Source organism: Kryptolebias marmoratus, linkage group LG3 (assembly GCF_001649575.2).
Source record: "Kryptolebias marmoratus isolate JLee-2015 linkage group LG3, ASM164957v2, whole genome shotgun sequence".
NCBI classification, from domain to species: Eukaryota; Metazoa; Chordata; class Actinopteri; order Cyprinodontiformes; family Rivulidae; genus Kryptolebias; species Kryptolebias marmoratus.
The window spans coordinates 1648313-1666472 of NC_051432.1; the positions used below are offsets into that span (position 1 = coordinate 1648313).

The 18160-nt window shown below is 40.7% G+C and overlaps 1 protein-coding gene and 1 long non-coding RNA gene across 9 annotated transcripts in view; one reads left to right on the forward strand and one right to left on the reverse strand.

Annotated features, from left to right (window-relative positions):
* LOC112451162 overlaps positions 1–1065 on the reverse strand; it is a 2381-nt gene extending 1316 nt beyond the window's left edge. The window contains exons 1-2 of the long non-coding RNA XR_003039918.2: positions 905–1065; positions 584–798 (exon numbers count right to left, since the gene is read on the reverse strand). This is a non-coding gene — a long non-coding RNA (uncharacterized LOC112451162). The remainder of the gene's footprint in view (positions 1–583; positions 799–904) is intronic.
* Positions 19–18160, forward strand: part of rhbdl3 (rhomboid, veinlet-like 3 (Drosophila)) — a 77244-nt gene continuing 59102 nt past the window's right edge. For 2 of the 8 annotated variants that reach the window (XM_017432096.3, XM_025009552.2), the window contains exons 1-2: positions 19–757; positions 988–1011. In XM_017432096.3, the coding sequence (XP_017287585.1) occupies positions 593–757; positions 988–1011 (189 nt within the window). In that variant the 5' untranslated portion in view covers positions 19–592. The remainder of the gene's footprint in view (positions 758–987; positions 1012–18160) is intronic. The other 6 variants (XM_017432097.3, XM_037975024.1, XM_017432098.3 and 3 more) reach the window with 3 other exon arrangements.

Sequence of the window (18160 nt, forward strand, 5' to 3'; positions counted from 1 at the left end):
CCCCACCCCCGGCGCAGACACCACAGCTCTCCGTGCCCGGCGTTGGGAGCAAAAGCGGCGTGCCAGGTGTCATCATGACGCACCGAAACCGCTGGCACGCGTCCAAACTCGCCTCCTCGGGTCCGCCACGTGCGCGCCCCGTCTGAGCGCACCGGGGCCGGTTCCTGCGCGCCCCGCGAGACCCGCCAGTGCGTCATCCCGGACCCGGCCGGCGGTGTCAGTCCGAGTCCCGCTGTCACCGAGGAGGAGGAGGATGATGTAATTGTTTGCCTCGGATGGATCCGCTGCCTCTCCTGCGTCGCGCCTCCCGAAGTCGGCGTGCCTCGGCAACTTGGACCTCTGCGCACATCCGTCCCCTGATCTAAAACCGCGCGGGCGGAGGCGGAGACTTCGTTGTTGTTTATTTATTTATTATTTATTTAATTAATTTTAACCTTCGGCTGTTTCCAAAACTTGATCAACTTTCCGCGCGCCCTCGGCTTAGCCGCGTTTCATGTTTGGGGCTCTCCCCGGAGCCAAGAGGACGGCGATGACGGTGGCAGGAAACGCGCGCGTGCGGACCCGCTCCTAACGCCCCGCTCACCGTGGATGTATGGAGGAGAGCAGCCCGAGGATGACCGGAGGAACCCGGGAGGCACCGGTTAACATCTCCCCGGCGGTGGCCGCCCACGCCGAGGGCGAGGAGATCGAGGTTCTGGAGAGCACCGACGTCCTTCCCGTCGCTCCGGAGGAAGTAGTAAGTCCGCAGCTCATCCAGGTGACACCCCCCACCCTCTGCTGCATCCCAGTCACTGCAATCTTGATAGGAAAAGCATGCATAGTTAAGACTATAATGAAAGGAGGGGGGGGGGGAGAGATTGAAGTGTCATGATTTTCAAACAGGTGCTCCACTGCTCTCGTGCACCTGTTTGGGAGTTCATTCCTCCTCTGACTCACTCCTTCACCCTCCTCTCTTCTCCTCTCCTCTCTTCTCTTTCCTTGTCCCAGCAGTGGAAGTCTCTGTTCGACAAGGTAAGGAATGCGACCTTCATGTGGCTTGGATCTCCTTCTGTGTGCATGCCTCACTCACTGGCTCCCATATGTGTGTGTGTGTGTGTGTGTGTGTAAACTGTGCCTGACCCTTGGGTTAAAGGGGTAGTTCAGGTCCTTTGAAGTGAGGTTCTGTGGAAAGGGCTATAAACAATTATTATCTTACCTGTTGCAGATAGCTCTTCCTACGACCTCCATCTGGAGAAACAGGCTGTTTTTGAAACGCTCACAGACTCTCTGCATCATGGTCACTGTAGGCTAGAAAACAGACCCAGGTTTTTGTATTTCAAACACACCTGAATGCAGCGTGCTACATAAACAGAGTATTTACAGTCAGGCGATGCATAACGCCAGCAAGATACAAAGGAATACACTAACGATTTTAATTGGCCGATATATCAAACTTTTTTAAAAATCTGCAGTCGGCCATGCCTGTATTTATTTTTAATTAATTACTAAGTAGGATAATGGAGATGCAGCATCAGCTGCTACAACAAGCTTACCGTAGCCCACAATTTAGTTTTTAAAAGTGACAATGCACCTCTATACAGTGTTTTTAGGTGTTCAAGTTCTTCTAAGCATCATTAAATGTACATTTATTTAGGTTAAGCAGTTATTGTAATATTTGTTGAATGACATACAGATCAAAATTACAAATCTGTGTTGTACATCGGCTGCCACGATTTCTAAAAATCAGCATCTGCATTAGTCATATCGGTCAACAGCTAGAATACATGTCTGAGTTTGAAGTGATGGGCAACATAACTTTACTGGTTTCGGCTGAGAAAGTGTAATAAACATCATCTGTCTCCATAGCACCAGCATAAAACTCATTTCCACATATGTCATACAAGCTTTTTTTATTATGTTGCATATTTTGACACTACCAAGGACTGCAGCTGTAACTATGTAAGGACTTTCAATATGCTGAAATTATCAATTAATATTGCCTTCAAAATATTTACATATTTTACATATATTTACATATGCACATATGATGCATTTAAGTGTCGTAGTATGTATGCAAATCATAGAAGAAAGGTGCGCAGCAATATAACAGCTGAAAAGCAGCTTGCTTTAACAGATTTAATATTTAGACTTAAACATTTCAAATATACTTTCAGTTCCCACTCATTTAACTATTTCTTGAGCCACGTCTAGATGAAGGCATTTTCAACGAGTCTGAAGATCCCATCCATGAGCAGATGTTAGCATTAGCCGGCTGTGTTGGCACTGCCTAATGTAGTCTGTGACCTCTGACCACTACGTTTACTGAACCACATGAGTTTTAAGGGCACTATAGTGAAAGAAAAATTACAATTAAAATGTCAAACGCCAAAGTAATTTGACTCACTATGTAGGGCACTATACAGCAAAGGAGTGGAACACAGCCTAACTTTTAATTCAGACGGGATTGATGAGCTAATGGCTAATCCGTGCAGGGCCAGACCAAGGACGGTTGCTGCCATCTTAAAACAACTCCAGTCTAGAAAATTTCATAGTAGTTTTCATTTCTGTATGTTTCACATTATGCGGTTATTTGGGCAAAAATATAATTTTCCTTGACAGAAATGCCCCAGGAACCAGCCGTATACAGCTAGCTCCTCTGCAGCACACCTGCTAGCTTCTACCACTATTTGAGTTTGCAACTATTCACAGAATTTTGTGTAATTAAACATGTAATGAGAAATTTTTTATAAAGTTTATAAAACTGTGTTTTTACGGAAACCACTATGACACGTTTGTTAAAAGACAACTGCAATCCACCTTGGTCTTGTAAAACTGTATTTCCCTGGGGTCATTCAAAAAGCTATTAGGTCAGATATTAAGTGTTCAGAACCTTTCCACAGAACCTCACTTCAGCGTCTGAATTAAAGCTTTAATACTTACAATCAGCTGACAGGAATTATATTGATCAGATTAAAGCGACAGTGGGAAAAGTTTAGGAAGTGCACTATAGGAACACGAGATAAATTTAGTTTTAAGAGGCTTGATCTTTAATTTGTATACATTTTTTTCACACATGGCTTTAACACTAACAGGAGAGACTTCAAGTTGCACCACAGGAAGTTTAACACTGGTACCAAGAAATAACTGGAAAAACCCAAATAAATGATGTATCAATTCCTTACTTGGCTCCATTCATGTCGCTCATGTTTGCCAACTCTGCTGACCTTTGCTGCTTCACGCCTCCCACAACAGCTTGTCTGCATTTCCCTGCTAAAATGTATTTTTATTCTCTTTTCTTTTTCTTTTTTTTCTGTGTGTAAACACTGGTGGCAGCAGAATTTCATAAAATAAATGAGCTCCATCATCCGAGCCAGCAAAGAGAAGATGGAAGTGCCAGTTTGTCATTTAGGCTGATTAGCATCAATTGTATTTTTAGATTAAAATCTTGCCGAGAGCAGCTTGAAATCCATCGCCTGCTGGGTAGCTGTCATGGCACAACATGTAACAAGGCCACATTTGTGCCAAAGCCGAGAGAGTGGGAGGACGCTGATGGTGTGCGGCTTGCTGACAGTGACCCCAATAATGCTATTACGATGATACATAATACTGGATGCATTGATCTATGAGTCAGACCCTTCTTGTAGGGCACACATGTCAAACTGAAGACACACACACACACAGCTAAGAAGCCCCAGGAGAAGAGAAACAGAGACCGGCTGATCATGCAAGCAGCAGACTGGACTGACAGACGGCAAACGAACCCCCTACTATCACACACACACACACACACACTCTTATTTGTGCACAGCCATCACTGTGTGGAACTGCTGCAGCACCTGCCTGGCCTCGGCTGGGGGGCCCCTACTTTCTGCTGAGAGTAATTATATGTATTTATGTGTGTGTGTGTCAGTGTGTGTGCGTAGAGGATTTTTGGGGTTAAGTCTGAGGCTCGTGTCAGACTCACTCTTTCAGGGGGGAGACAGAGGTCCCGTGGGATTATGTTGTGACTGTGTGCGATGAAGCATTATCTGTAGACGAGCCATTGAGTGGGCCTCTCCAGCCGCCATCTTTATGCGTGCCGCACGGCTTTGGTTTTCCTCAAGTGGGCGTCGGCCCAAAACAAAACAAAACGCGGGTCTGTCCGAAAGGCGAGGTCGCTGCCCGCTCTGGCAGCTACAAATATCCTTTCTCCCTGCTGCTCGCCGTCCCTCCTCCTCACTCACAATGAGTTGCTCCATTTGTCAAAGGGCTGACCTTGGAGACCCCCGGCTTCTGTGAAGCGACAAGAGGAACGATCGGCCACAGAAGTGCAGGAAAAGAGGGGTTCTAATCCATTCTGGCAACCTGTGTTTGTGCGTGAGGCATAAAAGATGAATGCTGCTGGAAAACAAAGAGCAGCGCCTGGGCTTTAGGAAACAATAACATGCACTTTGCAGAGTTCATCTGTACAAGTCCAATGTCATGTACAGATTTGTTTAATTTGGCAGTATCATTAAGGGTCAGTGTAATGCATAATGATATAATAATTCTGTTTTCTTAAATATTTTTGGCTGATAGTTGTGAGCAAGGTTTGAATCACATCATTGACTTTGTGGTCAGCTTTGTCTCCAAGAAGTGAAGGCAATCCTATCCAAGACAGACATCTGCTTTGATAATCTGAAGTCTTATAATCCTTCCAATGGTAACATCTGGCATCTATAGAGCACAAGAGCAGACGCCCACAGTTTGCACCATCTTTATCAAGAAAAAGGTTGATCTTCAGAGTTTACAGCAGCTCTATTCCTCACTGTCATTAAATGCAGAGGCCTCACAGTCATTTCATTCGTCAGCTATTTTCTTGAAACTAGTCAACCATTCTGTTTGATTTCATTCAACATTCTGTTCAGCTAATAACAATATCTACTAGATTAGAAAAAGAAAAGATAATCTGAATCTGAAAAAGATTTTTGGATTTTTTCTTTTTGGTGTGGCAGGTGTTCTTTTTGGTCTTGCAACATAAAAATAAAAACGCTGTTAAACAATTATGCAACTTGGGTAAACTCCTAAAAAAAGCCTGCTAGCATCAATTCACAGCTGTTTGAAAAGCAGAAGAACAGCTCAGGTTTGCTAACCTCAGTTAGCTAAACTGTAACTTAGAGCAAAAGCTAGAAAAGGTACCTTTGACCCTTAGACTTTTTGCACAATCTAAGGCCTCCTCACACTGGACGACAGCCCTCCAACGTAAAGACTCAGCCACAACGTGGATTGTCTCTGTGGGATTCGGATGAGGTCTTTTTAAGGACACAGTCTGCTTCTCATCATGTGTGACACAGCGTAAGTTCACAATGGTTTTGAGCATGCACCAAACTTTCTTAGCGAGGGCGTCGTGGTTTATTATGCACCATGTGCACTGGTGTGGGACGGTTAAGAGAATTTGAAGCAGCCATGCTGGCCTCATGCCTAGGCTACGGCATGATAGTGACAAGGTCATGGAAAAAAAAAACCTGGCACAGACATGAGACCATTGTGCTAGTGTGGTGTGATCTTCTAGTGTGTAGCTGCGTCCTGAATTGTGCCAGGGCGTGCGTACAGAGCATGGTGGGGTTGCACGAGAGTTTCTTGTGGACGTAGGAAATAGCAGGAAAAACCTGTTTGATAAAACTTAAGAGCGTATAGCAGCAACATCACACAGAAGGTTTTCCAAATTTGCAGGGACCCAGCCACGTTCTAATAGGTCATGTAGGCGTGAAGGGCGCCTACCAGAAACCCTGAAAGTAAAACCGAAAAGGGAATCAAGTAGAACAGAAATTAAATTAATTAGGGCTCCACTTTTGTGGTGTTGAGTTGTGTATCATAATAATTATATTGTATGATGGATGAATAAAGATAACATGAACTATTTAAATGTATACATTTATTAATTTTTTTAATTTCTAAAGGCAAGAATGCAACACAAACAGCAGAATTACAGTTCATGGCAATATTAATGTATCAGAAAAATGTGACTTCATTGAGTTTACTGCATTTCAACCCTCTGTTTAAATCAAAACCTGTGCCTGCTATGGCTAATTACTGAGAAAATATTAACTTGTTTTGCCTTAAGGTCTGGTTGGATTACACTGTGTAGATTTGAAACACATCTTTACTATTCTAAACATCCAGCTAGTCGCAGTCTGTCCTCGTCTTTTAAGAATGTAATTAATTTCTTTTCAGATAAATCCTCTATCTGCACACATTCCAAGTAGAAAAATAAAAGTGCCCACAGATGAAGACAGTGGTTGCATTAGTCAAGTGTGGCCTCTTCACCTGTTCTGTCCATCCTTTTTAAGGATGTTTGCACTGCCTGATAATGCCAGGCTCATCTTCTTCTCAGTTTTATTTTGTTACAGTAGTGTTTTTTTTTACGCTGTCTCATCGGAGATTGTATTATAACTTGGCATTTTCCCAATAAAGGCTCAACATTCCCTCTCTGGGCTCTGAAATTGGAACTCCATCTACTTTTTTAATCTGAAAAATAAAAAAATCTTATGTTTTCTACTCAGTGGAACTGTTGCGTAGTAGAAAATTGTAAAATTACAAAACCTTTAGGCTTCAAAAATGTTACAGGTCTACAATTTCAGTTGAAAACTATAACAGGCGTTTATTTAATTTTTGTTAACCTGACACAAAACTGACATTGTGCACATATAACACATTAAAACACTGAACAAGCAGGCTCACATTACATGGCAGACTGTCACAGTACAGAACAGTCTGATTCCCTTCTGACCCATTTTTATGTTTTTTTTTTCCCATTTTAGCTTCAATTTAACTTTGATTTAGTTATATTTATGGTGAAAACACATCGCTACGATTAGGCATTCCTAAAAAAATGTGGTTACAGGTTGGAATCGGATCATGAGACTGCCGTCTTAAACAAACCAACAGGCGAAGTAAATCGTTAATGCCTCATAATGTCTGTGTCCTCATTGTGACACTCACAGATTTCAGTGATGCGGACAAATTTATCCTGCACTCGGTTCCCCCTGTGACTGCGCCTGCAGTTTGATCCGTGCACAAAACCTTCAGCTTCGTATCATTTCCACCAGCTCCCATGTGACGCTGCAGAATCTTGTTTGAATTTCAGCCTCAGAGCGCCGTGTCGCTCCGTTCGCCTCTCCCGTCCCCGGGGAGGATTTTGTTGCTGTGTAAGTGCTTCCCTCCTCTGTGTACACAAAGTCAGAGAGCAAACCTCAGAACGCTTTGATTCATGTTCCCCATCACCTGAAACAAACAAGAAGCCTCAGTTCAGACATGGTCGCCATCTAATGAAGCCGAGGAGATGTTTTTTTCAGGCCCTCTCTTTTTCTCTTAAGAGTCCTTCCTCCTAATCAAAGTGTCCTCGTCCTCTACACAGAAGGACAGCTATCTGGACAGGCTGCAGTCACCGGAGCCTGGTCACACATAACATTGGAATCATTTCAAAGAACAAACAGCTTCCTTTTTTAGGTTCTCTCTCTCCTTGTTTGCACTTTCACTGAAGTGCCTTTTTTTGTATTTTTCCTCCCAGATTTCACTGTATTTACTCATGTTTAGATCAAACCCTGAAATGAGCAAGCACATCTAGTTTGTCTCCGGGGACAGTGCATCTGATAGATTTTATACCTTGCCTGTGACTGAGGGAGTGAAACAAGTTTTTTTTACAAGATTTTTATTTTCATGTTAAAAAAAAAACGGAGTCAGAATGGTTTCACTGTTTGTCAGCTTGTCTTCATTTAAGAGGTGTTCAATGAAAGTAATTTTATGAAAAGCTGCATATACAGTGAAAGTACATTTTTTAGAAAGACCGAGACGATTTTAGTTTTTGCAAGGCTTTAGAATGGAAAGACCTTGGTATACAGATAGATACTTATCAAAACTGATAATAGTTCAGATCTTTTGATGTGCTTTTTATCTTTTTGTTTTTGAAAGATTATGAACAATCAATATCTTACTTGTTGTAGATAGCTTTTTGGACAATCTCACTACAGATAAATGTAGTTTAATTCTGACTAAATTGATGAGCTGCCAGCTAGTTTGAGCAGGACCAAAATAACTAAAATATTCATGAAGTTATAGGGATTAAAAATGTGTTCATGTGAACATTATTATAGCTAAACAATATAATTTGTGGGCTACATTAAGCTGGCTGTAGCAGCCGCTGCTGCATCTTCAGTTTCCTACTCTGTTGTTGATTAAGTATTTTCAGACATGGCTGATTGCTGATTTTTTTTGGGACCAAATCAGCCAAATAATCAGTCTAATTTATATCATCAGAAATATGGCAATCTGAGTGGGGCCAAGACCAAAGCCAGTTATTTTGGCAGAAATATGATATTCCTACAACAAGTACCCCAGGCTGCGCTGAAGTATTACAGCTAGCTGTTGCTGCTGTTTGCACTTACAAATTACCATAAAAGTTATAGACACACCCCTGTAATGCAAAGTTGACGGCAGTGTAAAAGTTTATAAGATGTTTTCATGAAGTGCTATGAAACTTTTGAGATGGGAGCTGTTTTAAACCAGCAACAATCCACTTTAGCATTGGTTCAGACTAGCTGCTAGCTCGTCAGTTCAGTCAGGCTTAAACTGTATTTCTCCTAATTGAGGTCATTCAAAGACTTATCTACTACAGGTAAGATAATATTTGTTCATAATATTTCCACAAAACCCCACTGCAAAAGACTTGAACTGCTGCTTTAAAGGCAAAAGGATAAAAACAAATCAGAGAGCGTCTTTCAGACATTTTGGAGTTTGCTCTTTCCTTTAGATAGCGCCCCACTCCAGTCCTGCACCAGTGGGGTTTTTTTTTATAAGTTTTTGCAAACTATCAGTGATTAGTTTCATGCCTTTGGTTCTGGGTTGAGTTCCCGTCTGAGTGTGTGTGTCTCTGGTCCCCAGCTGCCTTTGTGTTGACAGCCAGCTCCCAAAGTCACGTTGAAATCCCCCAGGCATTCGCTCACTGGAGCTTAGTCATTAAACACTTTCACATGGCTGCATACTTTCCATGAAAGTGTTTCCCCTTTCATTTCTTGGTCAGTAGCACAAAAAAAAAGACTTAGGCGTTAGCAATATCCCAGAGCATCCCTGTGGACCACGCAAATTAATGTCTTTTGGGAATGTTGTTGAGACAAAGTGACTCCAATTGTTGATTTGTGAGGAACAGACACTGGAAGAGTATGAATGGTTTATGGCAGGGGTGGACAATCCTGGTCCTCTGGGGCCCCCGTCCTGCATGTTTTACTTGTTTCTCTGCTCCAACACACCTGATTTGAATCAATGGGTGATTAACAGGCTTCTGCAGAACATGAGGAGGTGATTTAACCTCTGAATCAGGTGTGTTGGAGCAGGGAAACAAGTAAAACATGCAGGATAGTGGCCCTTGAGGACCAGAATTGCCCACCCCTGGTTTATGGTCATCACACCATCCCTTCTTAACCTAACAGGTAGTAAAGCTGTTAGGTTTTTCGATTGTTTTTGAAAGCATCATGTTGCACACATTTTAAAGCGAACTTCAGTTGAACAACCCTCCTCCACCAGGTAACTGCTGCCTGATGAGTGAGCCGACTCTGAAGCTGCAGCTGCAGTTAGAGGTGCGTGCAGGGACTGCATGTCTTTTCTACGCCCTGTCAGTTTTAAACACGGTGTAGACAAGAGGGGGTTAGACAGTCTCGATTAGAGAAAGCAGCCTGGGAAACTTAGGATAGTTTATTTGGGAATCTTTCTCCGCTTTTGGCTCAAGAACGTGCCCTGAGCACCTGAAGGGCATTATGCCAAAGAAGGTAATCTGCATACACTTTAAAACTAATTTGTTTGAATCTAACAAGTTAAACTGATGAAACAGTTTGGACTTAGTTTTTGTAGACTTGTTGTTTTGATTAAATTCTACCTACATTAATTCTTAAATCTCTCCTAAACAAATAATGCCAATTAAAAAACAATGACTGTTTTCTTAAAAATGTTCAAATTCCACTTTCACACACACTGTCTAAATAAAGTTAAGCACCAAGATGAAGTGGCATAAATCAAACTGCATGTGTTGAAAGGCAATGTGACTGTACTGCAATGATTATAATATCATTATAATATTTTGGAGTTGGCAGTTTGGGCACAATTTTGGTCCCATGTCAGTTGGGTGTGGCTTAATTTGGTTCTAACATCAATCCACTGTGACATCTGTACATCCCATAATACAACCACCTGACCTCATATAAAGCTGCAGTGTGGCCCCTGTAAAACTTCCTCAAGTGCTGGTAGTGTTGTCTATTGAGGCATCATCTGGATCCACTGACCTTCGCTTACTGTTTTGACTGACTGTCGGAAACTCTAGTATCTACCTGATAACACCATTGCTCCATTTGTGATGCAGCCACTTCCTGTAAGACTTCTGGTGCCTGTTTTTAAATGTGCCAGCTCCTTGCAAGCCTAATTCTTTACGGACACATCAGTGGTATCCATGTGCACTAAACTAAAATCAAATCAGGTCATTCCCTTTTTTTGTCAGTGTCAGTTTTTCCCCCCAACTTACCTTTTTCTAATAAAATCGAATTAACATTATTATTTTTTGTTGAAAAATAGAAATCAGGAAGCCCATTTCATTCAGTATCCAGCACTTACTGCACTATTCACTGCAATATATTGAATTACACAGTTCATACTCCATTATTAACCTTTTTTCAATGTAGCATGCATGGCAGAGATCAGGAAACCAGTACAAGCTGCACTTCTTAAATAATGTGTTATTATCGTATGATATATCCTGTAATTTACACATTTATACCCAAACACAGGAATGCCCATCAGTTCAATATGCCACCACAGTCATGGTGTCAGTGTAATGGTTAAATTGAAAAAAGAATAAATGGATTGGCACCAAAAGAGCCCCTTGTATGTGATTTATATAATGTCAACCTGACACGACAGTAAATAAATCAAAAATGGGGGTTTTCTGGTGTGTAGCTCTAGTTTTTTTTTACCGGTTGATTTTTGTCCGGGACCCATACAGTGTGCTGTTGGATGTGAGTGTCTTCACTCTGTTTGTGTTTCTAGCTATTTTAGTTTAAAATGAAAAAAAAAAAAAAAAAAAATTAGGAACTTTCTGCAGGAATCACTGCTTTTTTCTCGGTATTGATAAAATCATTTTTACTGACACATTTCTCATTTGAAAAAGCTGAAATTTTACTGAAATCTTTCACAAACAATATTTGTGGGAAAATATTGTGACATTTTTCATGTTGCTTTTATTTTTATTAAAATAGAGTGAAGTCCGTATTTAATAACTTTGGGAAACTTTAGGTAAAGGTAGGGGACATCGTCACACAAAGTTGTAAATTCCTCTATAAAATTTCCAAAAAATCACAACCCCTAAACTGCAACTGTGTAAAAACTCTTTGTGATAATAAAACACCAGTTTAGTCACGTAAAATCCAACTTTCTGTGTCTCATTTAAACTGTAAATGATGTTTCTGTGGTGACGTGTTGAGCTTGTGAAATATATATAAATGAATTATGTTTACTGCACAATCTACTGTGACAAAAGGTCCAAACACCATTCCCGATCAAGCCAAGGAATCTGATTCTGCAGTAAATGGCTGCTTAGTTGTATTTAAACCCCTCATTCTGTCTCTGTCTTATCCACATTATTTATAGTATCCTGATGTACATATCAGCCTAATTGCCATTGACACATCCACAGATGGTGGGTTCACAGTTTGCTGACCCGCTCATCCAGAACTCCAGCGGTGATTGACACCAGCTGAGTCTTGGCGATGACTCAACAACAAACACTTTGCGGCCTTACCGAACTGTGTTGTATTAATTTAGCCCGATACTAATGGTTATAAGCATCAAATTACACTCCGCCTCATTCCGATTCAAAGTACCTGGGCGGGTTAAAAATGACAGACAGACCCTGAAACATTTACATTTAAAGATTTAATCAGGGCTCGTCTTTCCCCCGCTCCTCTGCCTCTCCCCCCTGCTCGGCTCTAAATAGATTTCCTTAATGAAAGGCGCAGTTCCAGTTGGTGAAGTGTGAAAACAGTCTCTGCTTTTATGCCGAGGTAAAAATAGCTGCTGTATCTGTTGATCTGTAAATGGCAGAAGGAAGACGTGCCAGTTTATCTGTAATTGGCTGCACAGTGCAAACCTCATATAGCAGGCGTAAAAATGAAATCCAAATGTCTCCTTCCACAGTTGAATACAGCTCAGTAATGAGGTCGTGGCCATATGCTTTTTCTGTGTGTTTGTACACGCCCGGCTTAAAAATGTAAATAATTTCTGACGGGACTGTGAGGGCAGTGTTGAGGCTATTTTTTCTGGCTCAGAGTCTTTTTGAATTTTTATGCATTATTTCCTCTCTAACTCTTAGAGTCTGTTTTATGGGGGAGTTTCAATGAAGATCGAATGCAGAGTTTTGGGTGTTGTTTTGTCTGAGGCGACATGCTGCTGCTGGTTAGAAGCTCACCTTCTCCAGATCATGTTATCGGTCACTTTAGCTAAACCCAACTGGTCTCGTTGATTGAAGTTCTTGTTAAGCCACACTCGTCAGAAAGACAATGTGCAGGGTTTTGTTTTTAGGGTATATTGAACTGAACCTGAAGACACTGTTTACATGAGTAAACTCTTGCACTTGTCATCCAATTTAACACTTCTATTATTAAATCTGCCTAATCTAATCGATTATGACGACTCTTTGACTTGGTTCACATTCATGACATCAAAATGCAGAGAATATTCTCAGCTTGGCTAAAATGTTATAAATCATTTGTAACTTTTTTCTAGATACCTTTTAGAATTTCCTTTTATGTTATTAACCTTTTCAACACACAATGAAAGTTTAATTGGGATGGAATCAGGATAAGAAGAGATACATGGAGAACAATTGTTAAAAACTGCTTAGTTGTTGTTTTGGTTTCTAAGGCTGCATTCACACCTGATAATCTGGTAGATTTGGTTCGACTGGGGACCAAAATTGCAGCATTTGTTCCGTTTTCAGCTGCTGAGGTTCTCATTTACACTGCACTGAGTCAATCAAAGCCAAAGCCTTTGAGCAACCTGTCTCTCCCCGCACCTGTGGTGGCGCCGCACCAAGAACTACTGAAGGAAATGACACAAAAACCTCTGAAGAAGACACTGAGCGCAACTTTCCTCTTCTGGAAAAGTAAAAAATATATATCAAGTGGCATCAAATTTTAGCAAGGAGCCATTTCTCCTGCTAGTGGTAGAAACATGCGTTTGTCTTGGTTGTATTTACCCAGAAGGCCCTGTGCTATAGTCCACTTCCTGATTTTGGAGCAGTCGCCGGTCCGCTTGCGTTCACATATATATTCGAACCGCATCACAGTTCACTTCAACTGAACCAAGACCGAGGTTTTTAGGCGGACCAGACTTCAGTTTTTTTGGTCCCCATCAGAGTTCAATTGCACGTTCACACCTCCCCAAATGAACCGGACTTTCTAGGCAAACGAACTAGAGTTCAATTAAAGCCGAATAAATAGGGCTGGTGTGAATGTACCCTAAGGGGCAGAAATGATGTTGTGTGAATACAGAAAGTTTTTATTATTTCAGCTCTGCATACACATGTATTTAAAGAGCTCCAAAAATTTTTTTTTTTTTGAAAACAGGTTCGTGGCAGCGTTTCAGCACATGCAGGCCGGATTGTACTTCCTTCTGCGTTTTTGAGTTTTTGTTTTTTTGTGTGTTTTCGTGTGGATGAAGACATTTCTAGCCACGGTGCTGTGGTGACAAGGATCTTAATTAAAACGGCAAACAAACAAAAAAAAACAAAACAATGATTTTGTGTGGACAGGGCCTAAGACATGAAATAGTGCTCAGCATACGCAAAATAAGCAATAAGCAATGTCCTTATTTCTGAAAAGCTTTGCATTTTGAGTCCACAAGGGCACAGCAAAAACCCAGAGTGTGTTTTTAATTATCTCAGTTTTTCTCAGTAAAAACTTTATTTGTGTGTGAATGGGAGTTCCAAACGCAGCAGAAAAGCCATCAGCACTGAGTAGTATAGACGGGTCTCAGATACTGTGTGAATGTTCACATGTCCCGGGACACAGGTGTCTCTTACAGGTGCTTCACAGGTGCAGTGTTGACTCCCTGTGTTACCTGTGGGCTGATTTCTTAATCTCCCGTGGATCATTTCCCATAAAGGAACGTCTCATTCTGGGCGTTCATCAGAAGCAAGTCTCTCTTCTGTTTCCTCTTACAGATCAGTTCAGGTCTTATGGAGACAGATGGCATGGTGACAACTAGCAGCACAGATACGTCTGCTCGTGTGCTGGTTCTTACACAAGTCTGCAGTCTATAAATTGTTTGCCGGCTTTCAAATCACTTTGTTCTGCTATGTGTATAGCCATCCAAGAAGCACTGTTCAAACAGCGGCAGCATAGTTCTCTTTTTTTTTTCCCTTCCTTTTGTTTTATCTCCCCAGAAAGTTTCTAGTTGTGGTAAATTGTTTTGTTGACATGCAAATGCAAGAAATGCATAATTCCTAGGTAATGTGATTTTTACTTTTGTTTTGCCGTTTGTTATACACCCACGCTAAAGCTGTAATGTAGGAAAGATGTTCTGAATGCACTTTGCTGAATCTGTTCTCTTTAGATGTATCTTTTGAATTCCTAATGTCTTTATTAGTTTAGGCCTAAAATTCTGCACATTGCTTTTTGAAGAGATCACATGTTGTTGTATTTATTGCTCGCTGCTACAGCTAAACGACCTTAGCAAACCTAAAAATGACTATAACCCAGCTTTACAAATATTGAACTGAAGTTTGACACTGTAGTACCCATCACATACTTTGAAATCTCATGTTCACAATGTTGATATGGTGGGAGAACTTTATTTTCAAGGTTTGACCAACACAGCTTTAACTCTCATTTTGCACCATAAGCTGATCTTAGTTTAAAGCTCTGGCACTAAAGGGGTGGGTGAAAAGCATTCCTTCAAGAAATGCTAGGCCTTTTATTCCTAATGTTTTTAGTTGTAAATAATTGAGTTAAGATTCTGAATATTCTGTACATTCTTCTGTCCTCCGATTGTGTTACCGTTGCGATGATAACCTTCCCTTGCTCAGCCAGCTGGGCTCAGCAGAGGCCCAAGGTGAGTGACAGTGCTTAGCTTTCACCCAGATCGGCGTTCCCGTCCTTTCCCCTCTGTGTCGTCTTATAGGGCACCACAGCCAAAGCCGGTGAGCCGGGCCAAAGTGCTGAAGCGGTCCACTGAGACGAGGACAAAACCACATCACGGAGCAACACAAAAGGAAAAACCAGTGGAAAATAGTGTCATTTTGGATCTGTCGCTTCCTGCTGTGATGTTTCATTGTCTTTTTGTTTTTTGTTTTTGTTTTTTTTTTTTGGGGGGGGGAGTGTTGTTGCTTGCTCTTGTTTCATAAAAGGGTAAATTTAATACACAGTGCAGATGGCTGCTGCTCTTTGGAGCCACTCACTGTGGGAAAACTAACCCAGATGTTGTGTTTATGATTCTCTGATGGAGGCTCAGGCCAGTGACGGGACATAAACCCGTATCAGTGACCACATTTTGTCTCACTGATGTTAAAATGAGCTGCATTTTTAATGACGTTTCTGTGAGCAGGAAGAATCGATGATTCCCTTTTCTCATGATCTCACATAAATGAGTGTTATAGGATGGATATAAGTCAAGTTTTTTAAAGATTTTAAAAGGAGTCCTACAAGGCTCAATTTTAGGTCCCATGTCATTCCCTATTTTATTAATGGCACTGGGATGAGTACATTTGTAGCTTATATGCATCTTCATCCAGATGCCACTATACTTTTTTCAGCTGTCTCAACTGAGGACCTTCAAGCTGCCCCTCAGCAGCTGCATGCAACACTGTATGGCTTAATGTTGGAACTTAATATGAATAAAACCAAATTAATTTTATTTCCCAGAAGTCACTCCCAGAACCTAGATAACGTTAGCATTTCTACTCCATGGAGGAGACCATTCATCCTACAGATATTTGGGTATTTGGCTGGGTGATTGTCTTTCTTTTAAAGTGCGTGTTGAGCATTTAGTAAAAAAGCTAAATGCAAAATTGGGTTTTTATTACAGAAATGGAGCCTGTTTTGATTTATTAACCAGAAAAAAAGCTACATTTTTAAATGTTATCGACTATGGTGACATTATTTTTATGCATCATGCTTCCTCTGCACATCGTTTACATTCTGCATATCATTGTTTTTTGTTTCATTACATTTTTTTGTATAATACACATCATTGTGTACTATATGATCTGGTTTCCTGGCCCTTTTTAAGCCTACGGTGACAACAGTATTGCCAATACTGTTATTGGTATATTTTTTATGTTCAAAGCTAAAGTGGCTAAACTCCTCCCATGTACTTCTTAAATGCCTTTAAGGACTTGTTATGAGTTGCGGTTGTCCCGTTGGTTTTTTGTTAGAGTTCCCAGAGTTTTTTCTGACCTCGGCAAAACAGCGTTCTCATTATTTTGCACATTTGGTCATGAAGTAACTCTCAGTCTGCACTAAAGCTTAATGCTTTATGTCTCTTTGGGAAAGTTTAAAGCTCTGATAAAGTCTTCTGTAAATAAATAAGTACAATTGCCGTTCTTAAAATAGACTTCATATTTGTTTTATGTTGATTCTGACTTTTTTTTTAAATTTGCTTATGTATTCTGGTATTAATTGTAATTTTTAGCTTGTAACTTGACATGTTACAACCTCAGCCAAGCCTAAATGTTATGACTTACGGTTGAACTATTGAATTTAAGACCATGCTGGGATCAAGTAAAGCCAGTATCTCATTAGGATGTGACTCTTGGTGACAAATGCCAAACAGCAATAACGAAGTCCATCTTTCCATCCATTTTCTTTTACTCGCTTTTCCTTTCCATTTCTCAGGGGAGTTGGTGTCTATCTCCAGCAGTCACTGTGTGAGAGGCGGGGGACACCCTGGACAGGTTGCAAGTCCATCACAGGGACACATAAAGACAAACAACACTCTTACCTAGGGTCAATTTAGAGTTACCAATTAACCTAACATTGTTTAGGTTGTTAGATTGTTGGTCTGTGGGAGGAAACCGGAGTACCTGGAAAAAACCCATGCATGCAAATAGAGAACATGCAAACTCCACATAGAAAGGCCGGGAGGTGGACCTGCAAAAAACATTGAATTAAAAAAATTTGGGCAAATAATTATTTTAGTTATTGTTACACAGTTGAATGGGAACCCTTTTCAATTTAATTTTCACAATTCTAGAGGGCTACTGCTGTAATTATTGCAATATGTATTTGACAACAAATTAATTGGGAAGTCATTCAGCCGTATCATTTGGTTTGATTCTAAGGGAAAATTTGTTTTGTTTTTTCCCTTTTGTGTCTTTGACTTAAAGTGGTTTTCATCTGATATTTTCCCCCCACTTTTAGTATATTTGGTGCAAAGACTGGAAATATGTTTTGGTTTGTGGATTGAGTCTTTAGAGCTTATTCCAGATTCAATACTTTATTTTAGAGTAGAGATCAACTGATATGAGGTTTTTAATGACCAGTGCTAATTTTTTTGGAAAAGAGAACAGCTGATGGTTTTTTGCTTGTTTGTCTGTTTTTGACACATAACTATATGTTTTTAAAAATGCCCTCATAGTACAATCTACTTTTAAAAACCAGTGGTAACTGAAGCAGATTGGACCAATAGGTGTGTGAGTTTCAACATTAAGGACAGCCTTTGGGAGGGAGGGGCTACCCAGGTGTTCTGATCCGAGTGTGTTGTGGACGATGAAAGGTGTGTGATATTCAACATTAAGGACAGCTGTTGGCTTGAAATCTTTTAGCATAATGTATTGGACAGCATCCTGTGGGGCAGGGGCGTCACTAGGTTTTAAGGACAAGGGGGGCTTAGCCCCCAGGAGATGCACAGGATGTGAGCAAACGAAGTGGGCGAGAACAAAATTTCTCAAGCAGCTAACAAAACCTGAGTTGCTTTTCCACATTTTTGGACACATTTAACAGATACCTTACTGTGTAAATGTTTTAACAACCAATTATATTTTTATTCAGAACATCAACAAACTGAAAATATGTTTACAGTTTTAACAAGAAAAATGAACATATATATGTTTTTTATTTTGTGAATTGAATATTACTATACTGTATTAAATGCCAGCTAATGTACACTATAATGTTTGGTGCTGGTG